The sequence below is a fragment of the Hippoglossus hippoglossus genome, chromosome 10 (genome assembly GCF_009819705.1).
Source record: "Hippoglossus hippoglossus isolate fHipHip1 chromosome 10, fHipHip1.pri, whole genome shotgun sequence".
Taxonomy (NCBI): Eukaryota; Metazoa; Chordata; class Actinopteri; order Pleuronectiformes; family Pleuronectidae; genus Hippoglossus; species Hippoglossus hippoglossus.
The window spans coordinates 10,629,396-10,647,778 of NC_047160.1; the positions used below are offsets into that span (position 1 = coordinate 10,629,396).

The window sequence follows — 18,383 nt, forward strand, 5'->3', positions numbered from 1 at the left end:
AAAGTTCCCCCGGCCATCAAAAAAGGGAAATTCAAAGAAGTGTATGTTTTGACATCCCCTGAGTTTTTAACAATGTGCCATTGGAGTAATCTCTCGAATCTTTTATAATCAACAGCAAATGGAGCAATTTCAGGTTGGGTGTGCCAATAAAACCAGTGTGTGTGTGCGTGTGTGTGCGTGTGTGTGCGTGTGTGTGCGTGTGTGTGTGTGTGTGTGTGTGTGTGTGTGTGTGTGTGTGTGTGTATATGACTGCTGCAGACTTTGTTGCCTTGGATTTTGGCGTAGTGCAGGGGATTTCCTTGCCACATACGTTTTTTTTCTTCCCTTTCCTCTTTTAACTCAAAGATGGCCTGACAACAGCTGCACTCACACATACACAATGAACTGACACACTAAAAAGAACAGACAGCTGTGTTGAACTTTTACAGTTTACAAGTTCAAAATGTGACGCATGAAATTAAGTGTTATAAGAGTAAATGATATATTTTTATGTTTGATCATTTAAATGTAAAGGTGTTTAGATAACTGCTTGCATAATTGAACATCAGGGCTGTTGTTTTATATTAAACATGCAAGAAGAAAGAGAAAATACACCATTCTTTGTTTGATTTATTTATCTGATACCTTAAAATCACAGTAATCATTGGATGGCCAACAATCTAAAGGCACTGCTTGAGTTCTTCTTGTCTCATATGCTGCACAAGTGAAGCTCCTCTCTATGCTAATGTGGACATTTAAAAGTTACATATGACTTTGTAAAAAAAAAAAACAGAAGACATCATCCAGACAGGTGGGACAATCAGACAGGTGAGCAGAAAACTGGCATTGAAGGTCTGGGACGGGAGGTCACAGGCCACCTGGTTTGGCTGAGGAGTGGCAGCAGCTGGGAACAAATAAGATGCTGACGTTTACCGACGCAGTTTCACTCCACGTTCACACTTTTTGTCTTGTGGTTTGACACCGAAGTCTGCGTACGAAGCTACAGGGACATGACGTGTTTAATCTTCCCCTCCGCAGAGCACCAGCAGCGTTTTACGGTAGTCTCCCGAAGTGTCACCCTGAAACAGATGACAAAAAAAAACCACACACACAGGCGGGAGCTTAAATTCATGGGAAATACTCCGTTCATACGTCTGCTCCTGACATTCAGCACAGAGCTTAAACCAAAAAGCAGGTTTTACTTCTCACTCTCGCACAGAAGCAGAACTCTTAAAGTCACTAATACTGAAAAGAATGAGAGTCATGGGGGAGAAGCAGGACTCAGTCAGTCAAAGTCACAAAATCTATAAAAATAAGTGAGTTAAAACTGGAATTGCCCTTCACATCAGCTGACACTCACCCTTTTCATCATCATCACAATTCAATAAAACTGTTATTTTTAAATAAAAAGTTCCTCATTTTGAGAAGTGGGCTTATGTGTGAGTTTGATGAGAAGACAGATCACTCGTGTCTGTGCGGTACAGATATACAGGTACAGATACACACAGCAGCTGGTTAGCTTAGCATAAAACACTGGAAACAGACAGAAACAACTAGCCTGTGAGGGTGATTTACTACAAAAGACATTTGATTGGTTTGTAACTTCAATTCCAAGTGGGTTTCTCAAAATGTCAAATTATTGCATTATATTTCAACTTATTTTTGTTTTTATTTACTCTGGGATGTCAGTGACTAACAAAATTTTTGTACATTTATAATATTGCCAATTTATTAAATGAATCCACAAATTGCTTGAATCAATGTCTCTTCTGTCAATCTCAACATATGCTATTTAATTTGAGCAGTCTCTCTGAACAGAGCTACACAACTCTCAAAACTTAATGTATGAAATATTGTATTTTTTGTCATTTTAACACTTGAGATTAAGCAAGATATGGCAACCTTTGCTGTTGCATAATCTGAGAATATTCCTGTTAAAGCCAATCCAGGGCACTCTACTTATTTTTGATGTGTTAGTGTCACGGTGATTTCATTCGTGAATTATTATAGAACTGCTTCTGGGTACTTCCTGCCTCTGCGGCTGTCAACCAATCATGCAGCGGATATAGAGAGGAAGTTAAGCATGCAAGGGAAATTCCTAAACAGCTGTGCAGTGACCACAGACCTATAGTCCACCGCAGGAAGCTATAGATTAAAGCACCGCACCACAGCAGAAGAAGGATGTGCATCACACACACAGTCACAGAGCATGACACAAACTCCACAGAGACTCACATGAGATGAGACCACGACAAACCAAGCTGGAGTGTTAGTAGACATTGTCTCAGACTTACGATCATGGTTTCTACCTGGATGAATTCATGGAGGGAGGTGTCGTGTGTTTCCTTGAACTCCTTGCGAATGTTGAAAAGGTCGATCTCGCTACGGGACACCATGATGCGGATCAGAGCTCTGTCGTCTGTGCCAAGGCCCTGCGGGGGAGATCAATTCAGACTTTGTGTTTTCTGGCAGCTGCTGCTAATGTTTAACTGTGCTCCAAATGAAGAATTCACAGAATACGACCTAAATATATTACATGCACCAACAAATATGACCTTATCACTTGCTTCTAGTGCCAAGGGCCCAGGTAATGTGCATTAGGCTAGAAATAATAAATATATACTACAGCATAAGCTTTCAATCTTTAAATCACTATGAATAAATACCTTCATGGCTTTGTACAAACGGTCTGCTAAGTAAGAAGGCTGGTTCTTCACACTGCGAACTGCAAAGCAAAGAGAGAGCAAGCAGGGACTGAGGAGGAGTCACAGAGTCGAGATTGTCAGCAGTATGAATTGTGATGTGCAGAAAGTTACATGTCAAAGTTGGTCATTACCTATTGCATAAAAGGAATTTTTCACATCGCCCGACATTTCGTTTTTGATAATCTGTTCAATGTCCTTATTGGTGTATCTGACAAACTCCTGGAAAACTGTGAATAGAGCAGAGAATGATCAGATTTATATATTTCTTTTAAATATTGGTTCCTCGCTGTGATCCATCTGTCTTGACCTTTACCTTTCCTGAGATGGGGGAAGCTCCTGGTGCACAGGACACTCATGAACTTTACCTCCATGTCATCAGAGTCAGCGTTGCATGCGTCGGCAAGTTCCTGAAAAGGTTTAGGAGGAACAAGAACAAAACATTTAAACCCATTCTTCTATTTCACCACTTTAACACAATAAAATGTCACAGACTAAATCACCTGAGCATCTGTGTTGGCTCTTTCCATGTCTGCAGAGCCCTCCTCTCTTGCACCCTGAACAGAGTTAAAAAAAAGTAAAATATGAATTTAATTATGCATAACTAAATATCACTAGGTCACTGCCAGAATGTTTAGTTTTTTCAATGAGTAATTGTGAAAGAAAATTGTGGAGGCGACCAAATCTGCTACTGTCATCAGAAAGACTGCAGACAGTGAGTAGGTGTGGAAATCAAACACAGTCGAAGTTCTCATGATGGCAAGATTCACCTGCACGAGGGAAACGAGGATGCGGCAGAAGAGGCCTGATGTGTCTGACTGAATGGCGTCTTCCAGAGACTTCTTATAGGCTGTGAAAGGATATAGATATAAATATATATATATAGTTTTCTCAAACAGGGAAGTGACTTTAAAGCCGTCTGTGAGTTTTCAAACTCACCGTCCCGATAAGCAGCATTCATGGCCTGTATTTCCTCGTTGCTCCTGGTGACCAGGATCTCGATGAGAGCGTGTTCGTCTGTCCCAGCACCCTGTTGAAATTCATTTTTATAAAGTGAGTCCCCACAAAAAAGCAAAGAAGTTTCACTAACTATAATTAAAACCCTGCAGTTGTATGCCTCCACCGATGAGTGCATTTTCAGGCTACTGACACAGGCTTCAGAAACTATTTTTTTCCAGCATCATTTGAGGTCACCATGACCTTTGATCACTGAAATGTAATCGGTTAATCTTTGAGTCCAAGTGACAGAAGAAAGGAAGAAATGTCCTTAAGACAGACATGAGATATCACACTCAAGAGGCCAAAGACATGTTTGGTGAGCCCACCTTGTCCTTGACCTTTTGACCACCCAAATCTAATAAATTAATGCATAAGTCTATGTGAACATTTGTGCCAAATTTGTAAGGATACTCCTGTGGCATTGAAAGGTCACAGTGACCTAAAATCAAATTCGAATCAGTTCATCCGTGAGTCCAATTGAACATTTGTACCGAATTTGAAGAAATTCCCTCAAGGCGTTCTTGAGATATTGTGTTCACAATGGGACGGTCACAAAACATGGTGTCTATGGCCACTGGCTGTGTTGTATGTTGATTTGTATCAATGACTTCTCATAAGCGAATTCCTCTGAACCCAATTCTTCTCTGTTCAGAGTAAAGGGTGAATCATGGTTTCCAGAAGAGGAAATGCTGTCAATGTCTGATAAGTTATAAATCCATAAAAATGCAAATTTATTTGACTTTCAGATGCGTTCCGTGTTTGTTGATTTGTATCAGCTGTACCTCCATTGCTTTCCTCATCATTTTGGCATCGAACTCTGCGGGAGTCAACATGAGGGCGATGATCAGCCTCTCTAGGTTCTTGGACAGTTCAGACTTCAGGTCCTTCATCAGATCCTGAGAAAATAACAAAACTAAAATTAGAGACTTAACAGTTTTTTGAATTCAACAGAAGTTAATCTGCAGCAAAAAATGAAGAGGTATCAGATGTGCTACAACTTGAATCCTCATTTATTTTTTATTTATTTTCAAATATTAATTTCTCTCACCCTTCCCAGTAGGGATTTGAACGCCTGCCTGATCTCTTGCCTCTGGGCATTGCTTCTCTGTGCAACAATGTCAATGATTGCATCTTCATCTGTGCCTGTGGTTGAAAAAGAGGTGATAACAGTTGAAAAATGTGTCTTGAAGAAATTGTGGTAACAGTGTAAATGTGCTGTAGTTTTCAGGGGGCTGCATACCAAATCCTTTCATTGCTTTCCTCAGAGCTTGTGCATCAGCAGCAGGGTCAAAGTTGTGTGTGGGGCCGATTGTTGGCCTTAGCTAAATAGAGGAAATGACAAAATTGGCAGAATGAGAATCACTATTCCACATAAACGCAAATATAATGTGAAGTGGCAAGTCGAGACTGTCAAGCTTGAATTGAATATAGCAGATAAACATGCAGAGGCCTGCAAAGCATGCAACATGTACATTTTAATTAATGGTTTACTGTTAAAAGGGTATTTAGATCAAAACAATCCTAAAACAGCATGCTAAGCTTTATGGTAATTATCTCCTGACATTTGAGTGGGATTGCACCCTCTTGAGGTTAGAAGCCACCAACAATTAAAAGGTGGGCAGACTGAAACACAAGTCAGTCACGAACAGCGTGAGACAGCCTTTTGTTGACAAAAATGCTGAGATCTTTTTGACATTCACCAACTCCTCAGACGAGGTGACATGAGCGGTTGCTTTGGGAGAACATTATGACAAAACTTTCAGTGAACAGAATTCTGATATCCTCCCATTGACAAAGCCTTCACTGTGCAATGCAAGATGCAGATCATTGCAGGGTAGGCGTACAATTAAGGTGCATGCCACCGCCAAGCCAAACATGCAATGACACATCTAAAGTGAGAGCAAACGGGGGCCCAAACCTGCACTTTGGTCATGGCACTTAATTCCCACATCTTGTAGGCCATCTGAGCGGCTTCAGGGAAGAACTCTCCAGCTAAGCTGTAATGATCAGTTTGACACAGCACAGGAGACTCAGCAAAGCCAGAAACCTCAAGCTGTAAATGGTGGATACATTTCTAGGAAGGGGAGACTATTATACTAATATAAATAATTAACTCAACACTGCTTTACAATCAAACAAATGGCTCCATTACAATGACAACAAACGTCTCTCTATGTGGTAATAAACATTTTCTGCAGCTTTAACATTTCAGTAACTCTTGAAAAGTGGTGTTCTAGCACCCCCTTCTGGTGGCTGCTTCGGTCTGCAGCCTTACTGTGACTTACTCATCATCTCCTCCACACAAATGAAGCAGAGTCCTCTTGTAATCCCCTGATGTGTCGTCCTGTTTGGTTTAAACACACACAAAATTATATTAGTGTCAAACTTTATCTTATTCTTCGAGCATTTGAAAATCTTGGTAGTTTTTTTCCTCACCATAATCATGTTATAAAGCGATTTCTCGTATCTGAGGCGGAAAAACTCTCGGATGTCCAGCATGTCTATTTCAGAGCGAGAAATCATGATCCTGATCAGGGTGTTGTCCGCTGTGCCGAGACCCTGGAAATGAAGGAGGCAGAATAATGTGGCAATGATACAGAGTCCTGACCAATTTCAATACAGAGGATAAAAATGTGTTCTAATGACTGTGTTGCTCAGGAAGGTCTGTAAATAGCTGGAACCAGACTGAATGTCTCTTTTTACATAGTGTGCGTTTACCTTCATTGACTTGTAAAGGCGCCCGGCAAAGAACATGGGGACGCTCCTTATGCAATGGACTGTGATAGAACATCAGGAGAGAGGCCGGCATTAGTTGACAACTTGACATCACACAGCAAACTCAAGCCATGAAGTGGTGCGTTCGCTGCAGGAATGTCTGAAGCTTGTCGAGTGTGCTGAGTGTTTCATTACCAACGGCCAGCATCAGCCTCTCAAAGTCTCCAGACAGCTCGTTCTTGATGCTGTCCTCGATGGACACCTCTGCAATCTTCTCGTATGCATCAAAAACTAAACCAACAACAGACAGTCAGCGAGGCAGCAACTGTGTTTGTCTTGTATTGGTTACACTGATGGATTGTTGTCATTTCACTCTTCTAAATGTAAAAAAACAATCTCTCAGGACTTTAAACACAATGCATTCAAGAGACACGATCTGCTTGTACTGGAGCAAACTTGTCAGAAGTTACATTTCCTTCCTTCTTCTGCCATATTTCATTCTACCTTTACCTAAAAACATTTTGCACAGTTAAAGCAAATGCAGTTTTTTTCCTGTGATGATCATTTTTAAACTTGAGCAGGCCTCAGTAGAGTATATATCAACTGTTGAGTGTCGCTGTGATGAATTTCACTACAACTTGACATCACTCGACAATTACACTAATTTAACCACTTTTAATGTGCCATTACCTCCTGAGGTCAGTGTGGGAATGTGTCAAATGCCTCGGTGTTGTGTTAATTTCCCCGAGAGTCGTACTCACCCATGTGGAGGTGGGTCATGCTGCGGTTTCCCAGGATCATGATGAATTTGGACTCGTCGGTCCCCCACTGCTCCTCTCCTGCTGCAAACAGGTCCTATGCAGGGGTGAGAGAACACAGCATGACATGAGAATGAGTAAGGAAAATAAAAGTTTGAGAAAATCCCCTATGGTCTATCATTGTATGCAGGGCACGTCTAACTTAAAATTGCATTTATACAGACAAAAGCATATCAACATCTTTGGTTGAACTGCCATGAAGTTCCATACATTACATTTTCATTAATGAAAGTAATACTGTCTTACCACATCACATTATCTTCTTTTTTACTTACAGTTACAGTAAAATAAAAACTGTTTTTGTACTTTCCATTAGTCAATTAAATTCATTTCAATAAGCTTTACTGGAATGACATTTATGATCAATGTTTTTTTTTTAAACAAACAAACAATCTTTAACTGTTTCAAATTCTCACTTGTGCATCCTGTTCCACCAGGTCTGCGTCCACCACTCCTGACTCATCTCTGGTCCCCTGAAACCATGGCAACACAGTCACCATCAGACAATAAAAACAACACAGTACTCTGGCTACGACAGGCGCTGCATGGCTGACAGGATATTTCACTGGTGATCACATCAACTCCTGGGTGAACTGACCTGAAGTAAAACAACCAGCATCTTCTTAAAGTGACCCGAGGTGTCCATGATTATGTCCTCCTCCATGTCTCTGCCATAGGCTACAGACAAACACAGATGTCGATGTGGAATGTTGACAGATGCGAAACAAATGGCATCCTTTTAAACATTCCTTACCATCGTTGTACGCTGCAACCATCTCGTGCATCTGTTTGTTGTTTCTAGATGCCAGGACTTCAATCAGGCACCTCTCGTGTGTTCCAGCTCCCTGAAAACCGAGCATGGACTTAAAATACCTAAAGTAACCTCTGGAGTATGAGCAAGAATCTGACAATGAGGTAAACGTCTTACTTTTACTGCATCGTGGATTTCTTTGGCATCGTGGTAGGCTGGAGTTCTCATCAGACTGACGATGAGCCGCTCAAAGTTGCCTGTCAGCTCATACTTCAGATCCTCAATCAGGTCCTGGTGAAACATTAGATTTATGTCTAAAAGTGAAGGAAGTAACTACCTGGCATGAACAGAGAATAAAAACTTATAATTTGGATGAATAACGTGATGATGAGATGTATTTTTGCACCTTTCCAAAGTTGCTCTTGTACGCTGCAATCGTTTCCTGCCTCTGTGCGCTGCTTCTTGAAGTGACCAGGTCCAAGATGGCCTCTTTGTCACTACCTGAGAAACACAAGGCATCATTTTTAAACATCGAAATCACATCACTTATACTGATCTCTGATTGTGTCACTGTCAATCACAAATGGGGGCAGTTGGGTTTTTCTATAATATTTAAGGTAACGACCTTACTATGTGAAGTGTATTGAGATAATGTATCTTGTGATTTGTCGCTATACAAATAAAATTGAAGTTAATAGTATTGATGTTGAAAGAGGACCATTACGCCTCCATGGCCAAAGATCGTGGATCAGTGAGGGACTCACCAATGCCTTTCATAGCATTGTAAAGCGCCTCAGCATCAGCGCTGGCATCAAAGTCTGGAGCATCTGTTATTGTGCCTCTGAACACCTGCAAGGGAAATAGTTTGAACTTTTTTCAGAGGTGAGACATTTCTAAGTGAGATGAGTCTAAGACAGAGAGCACAGTGATGTGACACAGCACGTGTAGAAATACAACTTTGTCACTCTAAAGTTATCTCTCTATAATCTAAAACTTTGTTGGTTTGAACAGCAGCCAACTGGACTGTGGTTACCGATGTGAGGCTACTAGCCACAGTTTAGGTCATAGCATCAAAATAGTGGTAGAAAAAACATTTTAAATAAGTATGTAGGTCTTGGTATAGGGTAAATATGTTATTTTCATTTTTGCCACACTAGCCACATGTCTATAGGGATGTCCATTCATTCACTGTGTAATGTGAATTTGGTAAAAACCAGTCATGGTTCCAAGAGGATAAAACCTAATGAGTTTGATGATTCTGGGAGCATGTTTCATTGTGACCACGTTAGCACTCTGGTGTCTGTATTTAGCTTAAAGCTTCTCAGTCTGCAGAGATAGTTATCACCCCGGCTGTGACCAACTTCTTCTTCTTCCTTTTTGATATTATGAAGTTGAGAAAGAGGTTGGATGTAAACTGGTTGGATATGAACCTTCTCAGGAAATCAGGGTGTCTTTCAGGGTGTCTTTCAGGGTGGGAGTAGAGGACTGTGTAAAAAGTGGAAGAGCCATGGAGATGAGGCCAAGTCTGCCATGACAGCAGCTGCTGTGTGTGTATGCATCTGTGTGTGTGTGTGTGGGTGTGTTCGAGTGGCAGGGAGTCAGGTTTCACACTCAGCACCTCTCTTTGCAGGGGTCTGACATACAGTGGCTCAAATACAGTGAAACAAGTCAGAGTTTACAAACACACCATCGATCATTAAGCTTATGCATAAAGACGCTGTGTTAAAATATAAATATAAATATAAAGTAACTGCTCACATTTAAGACATTTTCGTCCGATGAAGTTATGAGCTTTGACTTTAGCAAATAGGAAAACTTGGCCTATACGTACTGGAGCTCAAACTGCAGCTGCTGCCGTAGAGATTACTGCATTGAGGCAAACTGCCAAAGTGTTCCCTCCACCCTGCACATGCTCTGATCCTCTGCTTCACGACAAAGACCATCACTCCTCACGACAGCTGGGAGGCTTCACCCACATCGTAACAGGACCACATTACAACCACCAAGCAACAGACGTCTCAGCCCTAACGAGGATTTAACATCACGAAATACATTTCTACCCATTCCTTCCTTCCTCTCTGAGTGTTGTTTGTCTCCTCTGTTGCCAGGGCCACAACTTTCCAGAATACATTTAACGGCAAGTGCGTGTTTCACGTCAGGTAGGAGAAGAATGGCAGCGCACTGACCTACAGCTTGGACAATAACGTTGGATACCTGCCACATGGTTTAAATAACTCTATGAATACATCAACTTTGGAAAGACGCTGTAAGGTGTGTGTGCCACTGGTATCGTTGACACCCTACACTGCTGCCTTTATGAGGAGGAGGGCTCACATGGTGACAGGTGGCAGAAAAATGACCTGACTCTGTCCCACACCTCATTCAAGGGTGCACAAAACCATCAATGTTCCATAGCCACGAGATCTGCTCTGCAGCACGATATATATTCCACATCATACTTACATAATGCAAGAGGAGAAAGGATCAGATCACTTACCATTTCTATATTTGGTCTTCTGTGTCAACACTGCAGGAATCAATAGTTTGAGGCCTGGAGAGAGAGAGAGAAAAGCTGATGTAGGTCTGGGGGACAGCATTTGCAAAACATCCACGCCTGAGTGAAGGTGTCACTCTCCTCCGACGTGTGGGAAAAGTGTGTTGCAAAGAGACATGGAGATGAAGCTAATGAGGTGGTCCTGTTCAATGTGTTGCCTGACAGATCACTGGTCACTAACTCAGAGCAGGAGCACGGCACCAGAAAAATAACAAGGAGTTTCTCTTATCCTTCACCTCCCATTCACCTAAAATGGAATTAGCAGTAAACCAATTGGCAGGAAAACGATCTCGTCACATTTTCCGTGCGGACACACTCAAACCTATAGTGCGGCCTTTCAGAAGAGTAATGAGGCACAGCTAGTATGAATAAGCCTGTTCCAGATCAGCTGACTTTCACATACTACAAACAGTAGAGTTAGAATGTAAATGAATGAAATCTGGATGATATCAGTTTGACACATGTTTGACTCTGTTCAGATTTTTCTAAGTAGAAAGAGGGGGTTAAACTCCATGCTGGGTTTAAATGTTGTACTGTTTGTTTAAGAGAGAAGATAAGCTCTGTAAAAATAGCATGCACACTTTGACTTCATGTCATAACCAAGGTCTGGTGTGGGGGGCCATGGGGCCTTGGCCTCTCTATACTCAGAGCCACACCCTTCTCCTGTACCCCACTTGGCAGAATAAACTCCACATCCTTTATATCTAACTAACGATGTATTTGTCCCCAACTTTTATGCTAAGATACACTGAACTATCACTATTGCTCACATTTACTTATAAGCTTAATTAAATCAGGGGTATGTTGCCGGCTGCAGCAATTCATTGGCACAGGCAGCAATAATGACGCATCAGCAAACTTGAAGAGGCAGCCGAGATAAGACTGGTGAAGAATCACAGATGTGAAAGCTTACCTTCTCTGTGCAGGAGGTGTGTTGGGTTGTAGTGGTCCTGCTGTCTCTGCTCTGTCCCCGCTAACCCGCTCTGTCTGTCTGTCTGTGGGTCTGTGTGTCTCCCAGCTGTGTGTCTCGCAGCCGAGGTCCCGTTACGTGTCCACCTCCTCCGTGACGCAGCGACTGCAGCGCACTCTCGCGGCGCATCTCCAAAGTGTGCTTGTGCTTGTGTGTGTGTGTGTGTGTGTGTGTGTGTGTGTGTGTGTGTGTGTGTGTGCGTGCGTGTGTGTGTGCGTGTGTGCGTACGTGTGTGTGGTGTGTCTTATACAGTCTGTGCGTCCTAACTAAAGTGAAATCTACCAGACGAGGCAGGCGTGCCTAAATTACGCATGGTTTTACGCACACGTTTTTCTGCATCCAAAAAGACGCATACAGCAGCAGTTTCCTGTCTTGCTTTCTTGTTTCCCCTTCCAACTGAAGACGTGAAGCAGCAGTAACTCATAAAAAAATGATAACATTACAGACCTTAAATGTGATTTTAACACAGGTGGGGCGGGTGGGGGGGGGTGGGGGGGGGGGGGGGTGACACCGATTCTGCGTGCTCTATTTCTGTCCTGTCAGGCGTCTATTCCAGTAAACGGGGAGAGACATCAGCACAGCCTGGTGGAGGAGGTGGGGGGAGGTGTTACTGTCAGCATTGTTGGCTACAGAAGGCTCAAAGTACCAAATGTGAAAGAAATGTACCAGTAGCTTTCACAATCCCCCTTAAACTCTCAGTGGTGGTTTGATGGGGGTCACAGACAAGACATATCCCACAGTTTAGGTCTGAGTTGACTTGTGCTGAGGGGCGGAGACCAGATAGATATGGCCCACTTCAGACAATGATGCAGCACTTCTGGGCTTTTTGTGGCCCACACGAAATGGACATGGGCCTAAAGTGGCCTACATGTAAAATAGCAAATATAGACCAAATATCCCAAAACAAGTGTGGGACTTTTTTGGCAAACATGCAGTGCTCTAGGCAAGGTGTAATCTGGATGTGAACCTAAAGTGGCCCATGTGGTAAATGGTGAATATGGCCCAAATAGCACAAATCTGACTGCCTTTGGTTGACATGCAGTACTGCTATTGCTTACTTGTGGCCCAAATCTGGCAAACAGGAGCCGATCATGAATGCCATCATTCCACACAGTCTTGTACCTGACCTCCATTCATACAGCTATTTTAAGAGATCATGTTGTATCCAGGAATGACTTCAGCACAACCCTCAAAAGACAAGAGGGTGGATGGATATTGTATCCAGTCTTTAAAGAAATATAATTGTTTGACTTCTTTCTCCCCTTATTCTAATGTCATCATATCATACTATCCTGGAGCAACTTTCATTTTGCCTCCCCCAGTGTTCAGACAGGGGACCATATGAGGCAGTGAAGGGTAATTGTTATGTACTGCCCTCTTGTGCTTTGAAAATGCATTGCACTGATCAGGAAAGCCATTTAGGAAATTGTTAGGGCCTTCGCACCGACAGTGCGAAGGCCTGCCAGTGCTGCTTGCAGCCCTAGTTTATATTATTATGGTTTATCTTATTTAGTTTTATTTTATTTCTACAACACAAGACAGTACGCAAGAGGTTAAAGACAAAAATATATACAGTAAAATAAAGCATAGTTCCTTGCTTGGGGTACACTACATCAATCAGTCCTTCAGAACAGTGCTTCTTGGCTCTACCAACAGGGTTTATATGTATTCTATTTATGATCTAAAACAGAGCCTTAAAGGTCCAGTGTGTAAGATTTAGGTGAAAGGGATCTATTGACAGAAATTTTATATAAAATTAAATGCTCTTCAACATCTATCAGCTCCAACACGATCCGCTTAGTAACACTTGCCATCGTTCTGAAGTAAACAGTGACGCCAGAGAATTTGTAAATAAGTGGACCAGAAACCGGAAGACACTCAACACCAGCATAGAAACTCTACTGCCACTAGCATTCTGGCGGTGTAATTGCAGCACGACTCACATTCACCTGGGCTTTAGGAGAGCAGAAACATAGAGGTCAGACCACAACATGAAAACCACTCATCAGCAGGACAAATTTGGAAGGACAGACTAGAATTGGCAAATAGTATAAGCTCTGGAACGACGTTTTGTCAACCGGTGAGACCAAGATACACTTCTGCCAAATTGTGGAGAAAGAAATTATCTGATCATGATCCAGAACACAAAAGTTGATCACGGTCACTCTCTCATGTGATGTGAACTCATGATGTCAGCAGCAGAAATAATTCAGAAGGCTGCACTAACACGTTGTCATCATGCGGCAGGACATTGACACACTGCACAACACAATCAATCAATCAAATTTTATTTGTATAGCCCAATTGACAAATCCCAATTTGTCTCATAGGGCTTAAGAAGGTGCGACATCTTCTGTCATTAACCATCAACAGGAGTAAGGAAAACCAGCCCGAAAAAAAACAGGGGGGAAATTGTCTGATATAGATGAAGGGAGCAACACTGACGATTGAAATAGAGAAGTCATTGCCAGTAATGGTAGAATCCACGATCCAGCATCACAATCTCTGAGGAGAGGAGCCACCAGAGACAAACAAGAGTTAGAATGACACTCGCTATTGAGTACATACCTTTGCCAAGGAGATATGCACCCAATTTAAATTGAATCAAGCCACACCATATTTCATACAACAATAGATACCAGTAAAAGTGTGCTTGGTTTCTTTCAGAAAGATAATTGCATTAATTAATGAGAAATTGACAAATATTTTGCAAATGTTATTTCTTGTAATGGAAAACAAGAAAAAAAGACCTGTATCTGCCCCATAATTTCATCCACTCAAAGGGGGTTCTTAAGTGGTAAAGTAGTTTTTACGTAATCCTCAAATAGATGTACAAACAACCTCCCAACTAGAAGAGGCTGCAGCAAAGTGAGAGAAAAGCTTCACTCATGAAAAATCAAACAGTTTGTTGAAATCAGTGGATCACAGCCTTGCAACCAAATATTCAGTTAAGTTATTTTAATTCAATACTTTATGTTTCTTTATTTTTGCTCGCCTAAAATGCTGTTTGATACAAAAGAGGCAACATCCTGAATTGTTAAACACATCAAGATGTAAATACCAGGGAAATAAAGCTGAAATCCTGAATTTTTCTTTCATATTAATTTTCTGATTGTAAACCCAAATGTCTCCAGCGCACAACAAAAACAAAGGAACTGTCTTTTTCTTCCAATAGTTGTCAAGGGTATTAAATAGAATTATTTAAAAACAATATTGTTCGTCATGAATGTACCTATTGTCCCATAAATACTTGTGTGTTGAATGAATAACATTGTTATTGTCATTCATCTTTTTTCAAACTAACTATTTAGATTTAACATGGTTTTGCCCTGGAACACTGTCACAACTATAGTTTACACCAGACCACCAAACTAACAACTTCTGAGGTTTTACTGAGATTTCATGTCATCCACTTGGTGATTTAAAGGACAAATAGGGTTAGTTTACCCCATTTAACTCTGTTTTTGGTCTCCACCAACTCCAAGCCAATGACATTCCTATTAATTAAATATATCATCAGCTGCTAAATGCTCCACTGTGGTCACCAGCTTGTTAGCTAACTTTTTGGATCACTTGTTTGTTACATTGCAAAAATTTGAACTGATCATATAATAGTATTTATTTGTATTGCTTTAAGTACTTTTTTAAATCATGAATAATTTGCTAAGAAAGTGCTCCAAATGTAAACATACATGCTATCTATGATCTAAATATGAAATCTATAAACATTATTATGATTTGTTTCACTCCAACACTGTGTTAATTGATCAGGGCCATGAATCCTGTATCTATATTCAGAAAGACAGAGGTAGATGTTACTGTACTAGTTATATTTATTCATAAAATTTAACATATTTACAACATTCACATCACTAAAATATTTATAATATTGTACAAAGGGGGAACGGGGGAGGGGTTTGTTTTGAGGAGTAGGAAAAGGGTGAGGGTGGCGGGGCCAAGGAGGGAAGGAGTGGGTGAGGTAAGAATGGATGAAATAGTGTGTAAGATTTAGGTGAAATTGATCTATTGACAAACATTCAATATAAAACAATTGACACAGAGAGTGAGACATACAGAGACACCCAGAGAGTGAGACACAGAGAGATAGAGAGAGACAGACTGGCTGGTTTAAGAGAGAGAGAGACACACAGAAAGAGTGAGACACACAGAGAGACACAGAGAGAGAGACATACAGAGAGACCCAGAGAGTGAGAGAGACACAGAGACACCCAGAGAGAGAGACAGAGAAAGAGAGACAGACTGGCTGGTTTAAGAGAGAGCGAGAGCGAGAGCGAGAGCGAGAGAGAGAGGGACTCCCCTCCTGCTATGTGTGTATCTGGTTGCCATGGAAGCTCAACTGAATGCACCTGTTCTCTCCCCACTGGGAAGAGACAAATCTAAACTCTGAGTGCAGCACTCAAACAACTATAATTCAAAAACTATAAGTCCTATCTGTGAAATAAAGACACCGTGAGAATCCCAAGACGTTGCCACACACACAGATATATTTGGGATTTGTGAGAGTAAAAAAATGGGACCGTGGGAGCGAGTTATGCGAGTTGATGCTCCTTCCAGAAATGTTTTCTCTGAAATAACATTAGACCCAATGGAGAGGGATTGGTTTTTCCTTAAAGGAGCTACACACCTCATGTAATGTGCTCCTAGCATTAGCTTAAGCTCCCGTCAACTTGTCCTTAAACACATTCAAACTCCCCATAAACCAATTAAAACTCACTAGTAAAAAAAATGCATTTTCTGAAATAAATGACTGGGAAAACTTCCCTCATCAATCACCATGGCAACCAGATGCTTTGATATGAATTTGAATCTGAATTTGATTGGCAGTGATGGCAGTTGTTTTTTTATTACTTTCTCTGCAATACTATAGTTAAATACCAAGGTTAATCTTCCCACTGTTACAAAAATCACATTGTTTGGTAGAATAAGATGTGAAATGTGAAAATATCCTGGTGCTAAAGATGTGTTTTCCACAAGGCCTCGCTCTGCCTGGCCTAGGCGACCTAACGCTACTTAGCATCACGCTATCACGTATCACTCATTCATTATCACGTATCACAACATAAAATGACAAGAATACCACAGGAATCAAAGATAAGCAGCAGAAAACACAAAACAAGCCAACAACAATATTCCCACATTTGTCATAGAAGCAACAGAAACCAGCACAGAAACCGGCACATTATCAACATTTAACAGCAGCAGGTAACAGCAGCAACTTCATATTATACAGTGGTCTCATTTCAAACTTAAATTATGAGCCTGAATTGTATCGGTTAGCATGCTGGGTAAATACAGAGAGAGAGTGAGACAATGGCGGGCTTCCTGTTGCTTTTTTCAAAGTGCACCTCTAGACTTTTTTGTTTGTCTGGTCATGATACACCTGTGTATCGATTTTTGTGAGGTTCGGTCAATGTGAACGCGTTCTAGGGGGCGCAGGGGGCGCTGTTAAGCCATTTTGCCACGCCCATTTAAAATTACTCCGGAATACGTAAATTTTCACCACTTTCTAATTTTCTGCAAACTTTGGTATTTGAGCATGTTAAAGCCCTCAAAAAGCCAATTCATTTGCCTGAAAAAAAATTTAAATAATAATCCTTACAATTTCAATAGGGCCTCCCACTGTCTCCTACTGTTCGGTGCTCGGGCCCTAATAATACCTTTGTATCTAATTTTGAAAATATAGAAATTAACTACCTTTTATTTACATTATACATTATGCAACAGCCCCTTTTATAAGTGGACATTGTAGTGGGAAAAAAAGTGTGGTGGAAAACTATTTTGTAGTTGAAAAGTAACTTTTTGTTTACCTGTCTGAGACTTTTATGACCTGAACTGTTTGTGACCTGAAACCTATGTGACCTGTCTTGATCTCATGATCAACACATTACTATATATGCCACTATATATTATGTATATAGTATTATTATTATGATTTATTACATTATATCGGTACACCATTAGGAGTAATAGTGTCTGTCTAATTCCATAGATACTCCCTTCTCTCCAAGCAGTACCCAAGGTCAGGTTATAGATAAAGGAGCAACCAACAGTGCATTGTACTGTCTAAGTTGAAGGGATGACGCAAGTAGAGGAAGATATACTGGGATGCTGTGGAAGACATCTTCAGACTTGGGGGTGACAAATGCTAATGTTACCCTGTTTGCGTTTTTATATTGTTTCATGTTCTGGTCTCCTTGATGCATCAAGTCTACATTAAAATCGTCTGCATAAGACATCAGCTGCTGCCTGAGTGGAACATGTATTGATGAGATATTAATTTCTTTGATGTGATAAGGAGAAAGGGAAGGGAAGCTCCATGTGTCCCCTGACATTCTAGACCTATAGCAGCATAACTAAGAGCAGGTCTAAGACAAACCTGGATCAGCTCTAGCTATAAGCTTTATCATAAAGGAAGGTTTCAAGCCTACTCTTAAACGTACAGAGGGTGTCTTCCTCCTGAACTGAAACTGGGAGATGATTCCACAGGAGAGGAGCTTGATAGCTGAAAGCTCTGGCTCCTACTCTACTTTAGAGACTTTAGGATCAACAAGTAAGCCTGAACTCTGGGAGCGCAGAGCTCTAGTGGGGTGATATGGTACTATCAGCTCTTTGAGGTATGATGGTGCCATATCATTTGTGTTTTACTTGTAGGTTGAGGAATACAATTTTAAATTCTATTCTAGATTTAAACGGAAGCCAGTGTAGTGAAGCTAATACAGGAGAAATGTGATCTCTTTTCATTATCTGAAATTAACGTTTTAGCCCATGTGGACTTTTTTTGGAAGAAACCCTCTGACATATTCAATGTGTCTATACACAGCAGGGATTGAGAATTAATCTCTGTGACAGTTGCTCTCAATTTATAAGAATGAAC

The 18,383-nt window shown here is 41.1% G+C and overlaps 1 protein-coding gene across 4 annotated transcripts; it reads right to left on the bottom strand.

The window, feature by feature from the left end:
- Positions 1 to 599: 599 nt before the first annotated feature.
- Positions 600 to 11,639, bottom strand: anxa6 (annexin A6). 4 transcript variants are annotated; one of them, XM_034598470.1, is made up of 26 exons: positions 11,432 to 11,631; positions 10,462 to 10,515; positions 8,729 to 8,813; positions 8,371 to 8,465; positions 8,142 to 8,255; positions 7,968 to 8,058; positions 7,812 to 7,891; positions 7,630 to 7,686; positions 7,157 to 7,250; positions 6,591 to 6,686; positions 6,399 to 6,457; positions 6,117 to 6,239; positions 5,966 to 6,024; positions 5,599 to 5,677; positions 4,921 to 5,002; positions 4,729 to 4,823; positions 4,463 to 4,576; positions 3,621 to 3,711; positions 3,452 to 3,531; positions 3,185 to 3,238; positions 2,998 to 3,091; positions 2,816 to 2,911; positions 2,646 to 2,704; positions 2,289 to 2,411; positions 976 to 1,058; positions 600 to 883 (listed from the first exon to the last, which is right to left on the bottom strand). In XM_034598470.1, the coding sequence occupies exons 2-25, from the start codon at positions 10,462 to 10,464 to the stop codon at positions 999 to 1,001; spliced, it is 1,983 nt and encodes a 660-aa protein (XP_034454361.1). In that variant the 5' UTR covers positions 10,465 to 10,515; positions 11,432 to 11,631; the 3' UTR covers positions 600 to 883; positions 976 to 998. The 4 variants fall into 4 exon arrangements, with proteins under 4 accessions (XP_034454361.1, XP_034454359.1, XP_034454360.1 ...); XM_034598468.1 differs by having other exon boundaries at positions 2,274 to 2,411; positions 11,432 to 11,630; XM_034598469.1 differs by having other exon boundaries at positions 600 to 1,058; positions 11,432 to 11,629.
- Positions 11,640 to 18,383: the final 6,744 nt, after the last annotated feature.